This window comes from Charadrius vociferus, unplaced genomic scaffold (genome assembly GCF_000708025.1).
Source record: "Charadrius vociferus isolate BGI_N301 unplaced genomic scaffold, ASM70802v2 scaffold280, whole genome shotgun sequence".
NCBI classification, from domain to species: domain Eukaryota; kingdom Metazoa; phylum Chordata; class Aves; order Charadriiformes; family Charadriidae; genus Charadrius; species Charadrius vociferus.
Window position 1 is genome coordinate 1,109,860 of NW_009646340.1, and position 10,970 is coordinate 1,120,829.

Below are 10,970 nucleotides of genomic sequence, written 5' to 3' on the forward strand. Positions count from 1 at the left end.
GGGGCGGGCGGGCGGATGCCCCCCAGCCACAGCGGCTGCTGCAGGGGATTACCCTGGGACCACACGGTTGGTAGGGACTTGTTGGGGTTGAACAGAGACTGCCAAAACGAATTGAATGTGGAACTTTGATCAGTCAAGTTCAACAAAATCCTTAATGTTCAACAAAATCCTTAAGTTCAACAAAATCCTTAATGATTGTGGAAAATGTACAATAAAGCACATTTGTTAGCACATCAGATGGTCCTGTTTGCTCTGTAGATTGAGAGGAGAAAAGCAAAGCCCGAGCCTCCCCCTGCCCTAGCTTTGGGCAGTGGTTCCCCAGCAGGAGGACAGTGAGGTCTCCCTCCCAGTCTGAGCCAAACCAGCACCCAGTTAAGCAGAGGAGCAATGAGACTGGCAAGGCTCCTAGCCCGGTGTCTCAGGGATGCTGTGCCAAAGAGGTGCAGCTCTGGCAGATGCCTTTGCTGGGGATACCCCGTATCACCGTCCCGCTTCCCCGGGGCAGCTCCGTGCCGGCTGCGCGCTGGGTTTGGGCACCGTCGTTCTGCATGGATGCTCCTCGTCATGCCTTAGCAAAGATGGGCTGAATGAGGAAGGGAAAATTGTTCCTTGCAGTTCCCTTTCCCAGCTGGCTGTCCCATGAACAGCACGGCATCGCTGTCCCGGGGCCAGGGAACAGGCTGTACCCGGCGTGGCCGGGAGCCGCAGGAAGGAGCCCCGCTGTCCCGCTGCCCTGCTGCGGCGAGAGCTGCTGCTGTGGGAGATCGGGGGCGGTCACCGGAACAGAGCTGCCTCTGTCCCTGCAGCCTGGAGGACAGGCAGCGAGGGCCTTTGGCGGGGTCGTATCATCTAATTTCGAGGCTCAAAAGGTAACATCCAGTCTGGCTCCGTTGCAGATGTAGGAGTCGCAGTCAGGTCTGGCTTGGTGCATCTGGCTTGAATCCAGGAGGAGGCGTGAAAGCACAACTGAGACCACAAAGTTTGTGTAGAAGTCTCCAAAAATCACTCCCAGCATCCTGGCACGTCTGTGGCACTGTCTGTCAAAGGTCAGAAGGTATTTCACAAATGCAGCCAGGGAAGATTTTGTATCTCTGTGTCGGACATGGGAGACTGGGGCACGAAGGGGACCCGTGGCTTACCCCAGGTCACACAATGGGACCTTGACAGACCTGGGAAAGGTGTGAGGAGCACCTGGATCCTAAACCTCTACTTTAGTCAAAGACCTGGATTCTCCTAGCTTTATCAGCAGCCCCTGTGTTTCCCAGGGCTCCCCAGAGGATCTGGTTTAAGGCATGTGGGTGACAGCATTACCTAATTCTGCTTTATTCATATCCAAGCATCTGTGAGAGCAGGACTAGTCTGGCATGCTTGATTTTTAAAGTTTTTTTTTTAAATAGCAATTTTAAGATTTAGTATTTCTGGGGTTCGAGGGTGAGCTGGCCTGCATGAATAATTTCTAATTCCCTTTGCTGCTGGTAGTACTAAAATTTGCCAAAAGCAGCTTTTTATGGTAAGTCAACCCTGTTATTCTTGAAGGGTCTGTGATGTGAGTAGAGATATGAAAATTCCCAGGAAAGAACATTTCAAGTACTGTACTAACCTTCTGTAACTTTGACTATGTTATTTTAAAGGAACTTCGCCCGCCTATGCACCATTTCTCTAGGAATGTAAAAATCCAACAACCATCACAAAAGCCATTCACATTAGCAGCCCGCTTGTGAATTTTAATTAACAGGAAATGCCACTCACGCATTGAAATTCAACATCCAGAATATCTCTGCTTTACTCCTTTGATGTTCCCCATCCAATCCCGGACCAACATCCACATGTTCTCCTGAGACTCTTGGAGGAAGATCATCCTGGTTTATTTACAGTAGGAAAGCATTTTGTAGTATCTTTTCTCCCAGAAGCATTCAAGTTGGTTTACAAATTGTTCACACAGAAGAGCTGCTGTACGAGTCTTTACAGCAGTGAGTGATTCTGGGGCTGTGCTCAGCCGATTTGCACCTGGCAGTGATGCTAGAAGTTCAGGAGGGAAAGGGAAAGATTTCTGAACCAAATGAAAGGCCAGCCTGATAGGGGAAATTCAGCTATTAGAGGTTAGGTAGCCTTAGTTCCCTTATCCCATTATTCCCTCATCAGTCACTGAAAGGATATGGCTGAGATTTTTCTATAGCAGAAACCTAAGAAGACATGACCGGGCTCTTTATCACCATAAGTTGTTCGCTGCATGTGATTTTAACAAGCAGAGAATCACCACTAATGGATAAAACTTTCCCACACCCTCAATTTCTTGAATTGGCAGAATAAGGTGATCAGCAGGTGCTGATGGTATTGCCATGGAGAAATGTCTTCAGCCTTAAATAATCTTATTTTTAGCCCTCCATTCATCTTCTTTACCGAGTCATTTTCTTAAGCTGTATAGTTCATGTACCCCACGTTCTACCCGTGATACAGCTACTCCTTTACGAGGCACCCCCTCCCATCATCACCACCACCGCATCACTACAGGCAGAACTCGCAGGTGTCTTGGCAAGAGACTCTCGTTCGGACTGCCCTGAGACGCACTTTGAGAGCACGGCAGTCTGCAAAGCAGAAATGGATGTAAAGTTTCTGTCCTGGTGGGTACCAGCCCGGTCACCGGCCCTAATCAGGGCAAAGCCAGGCCATGCTTCCTGGCTACAATCCAAATGAAACCCTCTGTTGTCTTATTACAGTTACAGCAAGCTAGCTGCGGGCAGGTGGGGCTCTTCTTTGTCTCCTACTGTAGTGCTAAAAAGTCTAAATCAGGGATGTTACAAAATTTTAATGCTTGAGCTCTACAGAGACTGGAGCTTGTCAAGAAATCAAGGCCCCTTTATATCACCTTGGAGCCGGGCCACAAGATCCCCAGAGCATCCTGAGGGGGCACAGCATACGCATCCCCCATCACCGGCTCGCCAGCCTCCCGTTTCTCCTTCTCTTCCTCAGTTTTCCTTAAAACTCTCCCACCCACAGACTTTAATTTCTGAGCTGAAGTGACCACAGACCTTGAGGTACTTTAGCAGAATGTGGCCGCAAGATGTCACAGTTGCTTTGTTAAGATCCATGGTCCTGGCGTAAATACACACACCGTCAATTAATAATTTAATTTTTTTTGGCAAAGCAATCTTGTTCATTGTGTCCTGGGGAAAGTTAGGCATTGATGACTCTAGCTGATTTAGAGGTCATCAGTATGGGTTATAAAATAGAAGATATCCTAGATTTAGCATAGTCCAGCCTGCAGAGATCAGTTTTGAGTTGAGCCAGAGAAAATCTAGGTTTGACTTTGCATACAAACTCTTTGTGCTGCCTGAAGCTACCGGCCGAGCACAGCTCCCCCGCAAACTTCAGCTCCCCTTTGCCAGATGATGCAGCAGGCTCAGAAAACGCTCATCACTGTGTTGCAGACTTGAGATTTTTTTGTTCTTTATTGCTAACATTTTTTTCTGGCCCAGAAAGCTACCTGTGTAGCCTGGATGGAGTCCCAGGGGCTGATGAATTCAGTTAGCTCAGAAATACAGTGAGAAAGACGTTTAGTCTCAGAATAGTGACTAAGGAGGACCTGATGAGTTTTGCAGAATACAGCTACGGGTCTTTTGGGGTGGTCCTTTATAGTCTGCAAATTGAATTGAAGACCTAATTCATGGGCTGTGCAAGCAATTGCTATGGATGCTCCAAACAAACGGCACTTTCTTTCATGCCCGCCTGGCTGGTGCCTCTTCCCGGCTGAAGCCAGTCAAAATTCCTCTTTCGGTGTCTGTGCTCCAGGGCACCAGGAGGAAACCTTTGCTGTACCAGCCATGTGGGGAAAAGAAAAACTTTAGCAATAAAGCAGAGCTGTTGCGTGGAGCAGCAAGGGCAGAAAGAACCTTGGCTGGTACCTGCAGAAAGGGCTGAGAAGCAGGTGGAGGTTTGCTCTGCCCAATTGTGCTCACCATTGCTCGTCCTCCAATGACTGCTGCTGCCGTAGGGTCCGGCCATGTCCCTTGGGGAAGGTGCTGCTCTCCCACTGCTCGCTGGAGAGCAGAGCCCTGCGTGCTCCATCCCTGGGGGCAGCCGGGACAGGGCTGACCTCCAGCCCTTCGCCTTCTCCCGCCCAGGGGAGCATGAGAACATCTCAGGGGCCCGGCAGTTCCCACCCAGCGGGAGGGCTCGGGTTGGCTCGGTACAGGACAGCGGATACCCATAAGGGGTGGGCTGGGCATTGGCTGGGTGAGCCGTGTCGCCTTAGCCCACGAGCAGTGGCTCGGTGTGAAAGCGCCTGGCAAAGGGGCAAGTTTGGTGGGGGCCAGGGAAGGTTCCCGTAACCCAAGAGCTCAGTGCAAGGGCGTTGGCAGCAGTGGTACATGCTTCTTGTGTGCCCACTGATCAGAGAGGAGGGAGAATCCTCTTGTTTGGAAACATAACTGAGGAGCAAACACCATGGGCTGGTCCTTGTCTCCTAGAGAGTGGGTTTGGTGGCTGGAGCTCTGTGCCCTCCACATCCCAGGGGTCAGGTGAGTCGGTCCCATGGGCACCACATGTCCTGGCTTGCATGTCTGGAAGCTTCTCAGCACTTTAGGAATGCTGCCTGTGGCAGGGCTTTCTTTGCAGTGGATTTGGGAAAAGTTCAAGTTTGAAGCTTCACCTTCCTCTGCTAGAAGTGCGAGATGAGCCTTTAAGCGGTACCCTGCACACAAGTTCACGGTTTCAGCAGGGAGCAGCAGCCTGCCGGAAGAGAGGAACAATTATCAGCACAATATTTGCTGGATACTACCATCCCTTTGTGTCATGACTGATGTCTGAAAGAGGAAAAGCTCCCCTTCTCTCTGAGAGAAATCCCGACCTTGCTGCTCACTAGTGGGCAGTGGGAGGAGAAGTCAGCTGGGATGAGACAGCTGATTTCCCCACAAGGGATGGCAACACCCCACGTTCCATGTGATGCTTGTTCCATCTTCGTCAGTCCATATGTCATTGACTCATTTTTTTTAGCTATGTGTCATGAAAATAAGCCTTCTCTGCAACAACAGTAAGACCAGAAGAAGTGTAAAGCCCAAGCAGTGCTGTGAATCCCGGCTCTGTCCTGTAGTGGGGTTATTTCCCGGGTGTCACACACCAGGTTTGCCACTTGCTTAAGAAATCGCCAATGCTGATGTTCTGAATTGCTTTAAAACAGATTTTTGCTTTTTTTTTTTTTTTTTTTTTTTTTAATTCCTGGCCCTCAGCGGCCTTGGTTTCCTATCCTGCATCACCCAGCAGCTGCACCCTGGATCCTCTCTCAGAGCGATAAGGCACTGCAGCAAGGAGAGTTTTCGAGCAAGACTGGGGCACCTCTCTGCCACTGGGTATGTAGTGTCTGCTTTAATCCCTCTCCTTCCCTCTGTCTTGATAGCTGTTGAATGGCCTTTTTCCACTGGAAAAAAACTCCTTTGCTAGTCAAAATTCTCCCTCAAAGGATAACTGAAGCTGCTGTCGGGCTGGGGGAGATGGGGATCGCCTGGCTGGGCTTAATGCTGGGGAGAGGCTCCTTCTCTGCATCAGGTTTTCTGGTCTCTGGAGAGTCACTCCAGATGGTAGGCCTGAGAAATGATATTCCTTCCCAAACGCTTGTTTTCATTAGACATTTAAATAGCTTTATGGGACATTTCATCCTGTCTGTGGTGGCCAAATTCTTATCCTTGGAGATTTCCTCTGGCACTGGAGCTTCAGTGTGAAACAGTTTCCTCTGATCAGTTCTGTATTTGTCACCCTTGAACCTGCAGATTTTTGTTTGGTCTCCTCTTAAGAGGCAGGGAGATCAGAAACTCCCACTCAACTGCCTCTTTTATCCCTTGAACACCTTGCAATTACAGAGCTGGTCTAATGATTTCCACAGCAGCCAGGAGCCTCCTCTTTCTCCCTCCAGCATCCTCTAAATAACCACTGAAGCCACTCTCAGCCACTGCTAAGGAGCTGACCCCTCTGAATAACTTTATTATGATTTTTGTAGACAGTGCTTTCCTGTGCTTGCATTAGAGGATGAGCAGTCTCATTGTACTTGGTATTTGATCTTTCAAGAATTGCCTTGAACTTCCCTATCCTGCATGGTTCCAGGAAAGATCTCAGTCGCAACTACTCAAGTTAGCAGAGAGGTAGAGAAGAGTGAGACGGGAGGCACTCAGAGAACGACGTTATAAAGACCCATGTGTGATCATCTCGAGAAAGCCCCTAATTAGCACGTTTCCGTACTTCCTCTGCTAACACTCGGCTACTTGTTCTTTGTACAGGATGAGAGCCCGTGTCTACTGTGAAGACTTTCTGTTCCCAAAGGTGAGCAGGACCGTGGCAGACCTATGGGCGGTTTACTCCAAGCCTGTCCCAGCAAATGGCAGAGAGCTGTGGACCTTGTTTCTGCAGTGTTCCTGCATTACGGCGGTGATAGGAGGCCTCTTTTACAACTGGATGTTTGCTTCCCTGGAGTACTCCTGGCATCTCTCTGTTGCAATGGCCGTATCCCTCAGTCTGCTCCTTCTCCTGACCATTTTCTTGGTGCATCCTGCCCGTTGTGTCTTCAGTATGATCATGCCTACGTTAGGTACCAAACAAGGCAGGAAACTTCTCTTGTCGACCTGCATCATGATTGTAGTGGTAAACGTAACACCCAACATCATAAGCAACATTAAGACCATACTGCAAGTTATTAAGTGCATCTGCAAGAATTCCTCTGAGAGTCTTTTGAACTCAACTGCTCTGTTAGACACAGCTTCCTGGGAGTTTGGGGATGCAATCCAAGAAACCATTCATTCCATTAATATTCACAGGCCTATGAATGGACATTTTCAGTTTTCACTGCTTAAGAACAGCTCCTTGATTTACCAGCAAATGCACCTTGCTGGTGAGAAAATTGGGAAGGACTTTTTGGCTGCTGAGGTACTGGTCAAAGACTCTGTACGAGTTGGCAACAAACTGGTCGCTGGCTTCTCCATGCTCTATCTCTCTTTTAAGTCCACCTGGTATTTGAAAAATTATCTCACAAACCTCCACTTTGACAATTTTTACATCACCAAGAAGCTGGAGTGTTTAGCTGGGGACAGAAAAGCAGCTCATCTGCTGGTGGCCCCATCCAAAAACCTCATTCACCCGACAGGCTTGAAGTTGTCCCGGGAAGAAGTGATGCTGTGCCTCGTGCAAGCCATGCTCCTTACTGTGGCCCTGATGCTGATGCTGGTGGTCGCGGCGATGGACCACTTTGCGTTCAGCGTGGCAGACACCGCGGTGAGAAAGGCGGCTCAGTTCTCCGTGGTACCCGTCACTCTCAGCATCAAATACAGTGTAAGTGCTGGGGTCTCCTCTCCATCCCTGCATGGGGACCCCTCTGCGTGTCACATCATAGGAGGCAGTGGTGGGGATTGCAGTCTTTGTAACCTTATTTACAAGACCTTTACTTCCCTCCCCAGCAGCCAGCTGGACGAGCAGCGTAACAGGCTTGGGGGGAGCAGGCAGAGGCACAACCTCAGTTGCTCCTTCCAGTGCATCAAATAGCAGCATATACTTGCTCCAAAATGCAGCTTCTTGGGAGCGAGGAGGGGAGCAAATAGTGCCTCACGCTCAAAAGATGCTGCTAGCACATGGCAGTCGGACGTCCCTGTATCTGCAGGTCCCTTCCCTAGGCAGGATGGGCACCGTCCCCGTGCCACAGCATGAGTGCACGCACAAAAACGGGGGAAGCGGATGAATATATGTCTCAGCTGTGAGGATCTCTCCTCATCTTATTGCACTGCCTGTTCTTTAAGGAGAAAGCCCTGCTTACTGGCTTTGTTGTCACCCCTTTCCACAAGCCTCCCCAGCTTCTATTTTAATATCCTTTATCTGGACTAGTTCTGGTTTAGTTTTTCAGCTTTCCTCTTCTACCATGCAACCTGCCTCCCTTCCCAGCCCCAGGGTTCCTTAGCTCAGATATCTGCTTAAGATGAATTTACAGTAAAATAATCAGAGCTTAGAAAAAACCTCAAATATTTAAATATGCAGCCACTAATACTACTGTCTGTATGATGTGTTTCATTGTAAACCTCACACAGCGAATACCTGTTACGATCTCTGTAACAGCGGATAAAGATGACAGATAGGACTGGATCTCACCGTGCAAAGTACTCAGCGCCTACACATCATGCTGTTATTCTCGCTCAGCCTGAAGTGTGTATGCACTTCAATGTCCTTCTCTTAATGCACCCAAACAAGCTGTAACAGTGATTACACCCCCCCCAGGCTGATGTTTTTGAGTAACCAATTGATTTTTTTTTGTTCATACCCCATTTAACTTTTAACTTTCTTTCAGGCTAAAATAGGGATCCTGCCTCCTCTTTTGAAACTTTTACAGCTTCCTTACAAAGAATTACCACTTCAGGACTTTGAAAGAAGCTACCACCATTATCTGACCTTCAGCTCTGCCCACTGCAGGATCAGCCCCCCAACACCTCCCAACCCCTCTGTGCTGCTCGTTGTGGGGCTCCTCTTCTGCATCCTCTACGCCAACGTGTTCCTGGAAACCTATGCACACCGCCTGTGCAGAAGAATCGCGGGCTCCTTCTTCGAGAGCTGGGAAGAGAAGAGAGCACTTTACCTCTACAAGAAACTGTCCAGGAAGCACAAGGAGGGAAAAAACGGCATGAGAAACTAAGGGTACTTTTGGAAATACAGGGGATGCCTGAGACCTGTGGCAGTGACTGCACACAGGCTTCTGCAATGGGATCATGCATTTAATTTTCCAGAGTCAGAGAAGTGTTTGGAGTCTGAGGAAAAATGCTTGCAAAAAAAAAAAAAAAAAAAAGTGGAATGTCACATTTTGTATTAATTTGAGAAAAAAGGGCAAAATTTACTTCCTTTTTTTTTTTTTTTTTAAACTTGCAGGTCTGGAGTCAGCTGTTCCAGGAATGGTAGGAGATAGCTCATATGACTTGGAGGATACTCGCAGCGTTAGGCAAGGCTAACTGGGAAATATGTGCGAGACAGGATGAGGGAAGAGCTCATTTGCCACCCCCCCCTCCCATGCTGGAAGAAGTACACACTTCCTTTCTTCCTCAAGTTATCCCTTCAGGCATTAAAAGAGGAAACTCATTTGAGTTGATTAATTTAATTTTCAGGGAGTTTTTCTTTCACGTTCCATACACAGAAACCTGTGTAGACTGGGTAAATATTCGCCTTTAGAAGATAGTTTATTCACCTAAGAAAGTGTCATTTCAGCCCACTGAAATAAATTCAATACCAATATGACCATGAGATGCACATCCTGGGCATGGGTGGTGGTGGAAATCAGCACATGAGGACTTTATGAAATCAACTCACAATGACTCTTCAAAATAAGGTAGAAATAAAATAGCTGAAGGTCCTCAGAAGAGGATGAGACCAGCCAATAAAGGTCAATTTGGGTGTCAGTCTTTTTTACCAAGTAACAAGTGATACGACAAGATGAAACAGCCTCAAATTGTGCCAAGGGAGGTTTAGATTGGATATTAGGAAAAATGTCTTCACTGAAAGAGCAAAGAGTCAAGCATTGGAACAGGCTGCCCAGGGAAGCGGTCGAGGCCCCATCCCTGGAGGTATTTAAAAGATGTGTAGATATGGTGCTGAGAGATATGGTTTAGTGGTGGACTTGGCAGTGCTAGGTTTACAGTTGGACTCGATGATCTTAAGGGTCTTTTCCAGCCTAAATGATTCTATGAATCTTTAATTATAACTTAGGTCAATATCCTGGAGGAATTCAAAAGTGGTAGATGGAAACTTGACATTTGAGTCAGTGCTCTACAGGAAACAGGGAAGTCGCAGGACTTGGAGGGCTGGATTTGCCTGAACCAAGAGCTGATTTTACATGTTGTGTTGTTTCAAACTCAGAAACTATGAGATTGTATCCAAGATGCAAAAATCCATCACTGGGGCAGCATCTGAGACATGTTACTTTTGAAGGGGAGGTAGATCAGACAGCTCTGTAAGGGCAAGAGCCAGAGGAGGGGGAGCCAAATCAGTGGCAGGTTAAAAACAAAGCAACTTCACAGCTTCGTTTCTTCAAAGCATCTCTATTATTTTCCTCCCTCCTCCCATTAGAGTCTTCATTAAGGTAATTATTTGACATAATGCACCTCAATGAGATTAAATTACAGAAGTGAAGTGGCAGCTGCAGATGGATGCACTGAATTCTCTCAGCTTCTGAGGTGCTTGAAACAAAGTAAGTCTGGATATTTTTTTTTTAAGCACCTACCTCACAAAACCCTGGTGCATTCATCTCCCCAGGTTTCTTAATTCCCTGCTGTTATGATGATTAATCCAAGCACCTTTCTGCCTCACAGCAATGAGAGGGCTTTGTCATGAGGTTTCTGTAGAAAATGCTCTGTGTTGTTGTTTGCGGAAAGCAAACAGATTTCCACATGCCCACTGAGTGGCCAAAATTATCTGGAGCCAGGGGTTAAAACAGCTGGGAGGAGAACAGAGAAGACCCTTCAGCTTGCAAACCATCCCAGCAGCATGTTGCCTTCCAACAAGCACAACTTTAAAAAAAGGTTTTCCTTGGGAAGAGTCGCTTTTTTGGCAAGAGATGTGCATTAATCTTTAAGAAATAATTTTTTTTACAGCCAGCAGCATTTGGGGAACCCCCCCAAGCAATGTCCAATTCCTTTCCTTGCCTTCCAAGGGAGGTCTTCAGAGGAGAATGGGCACGGGGAGAAGAGGCTAAAATGGTGAAGTTCTGGCAACCAGCATGGGACAGGCTTTGCTTTAGAGATGGACCCTCCAGGTTCAGATGGGGGTTCAGAGTGGATGAGACCATGGAGATGAATTAAGAGGACTAAATACCACCCTGAGTGTCCCATTGTACTCTTCAGACAGGCGCTGCCCAGCTCCCAGCCAGGGCAGCTGAGCAGCATGTGAAGCAACTCCTGAAACACTCCCTTTCAGCCTCAAAAATGCTATTTATTGGGAAAAACTGACCCCAGTCCAGAGCG

General features: G+C 47.8%; 1 protein-coding gene across 1 annotated transcript; it reads left to right on the forward strand.

The window, feature by feature from the left end:
- The first annotated feature begins 4,443 nt into the window (after window positions 1-4,443).
- Window positions 4,444-8,656, forward strand: OCSTAMP (osteoclast stimulatory transmembrane protein). The gene is made up of 3 exons (XM_009889970.1): window positions 4,444-4,517; window positions 6,267-7,311; window positions 8,315-8,656. Exons 1-3 carry the CDS (start codon window positions 4,444-4,446, stop codon window positions 8,654-8,656), a joined length of 1,461 nt encoding a protein of 486 aa, XP_009888272.1.
- Window positions 8,657-10,970: the final 2,314 nt, after the last annotated feature.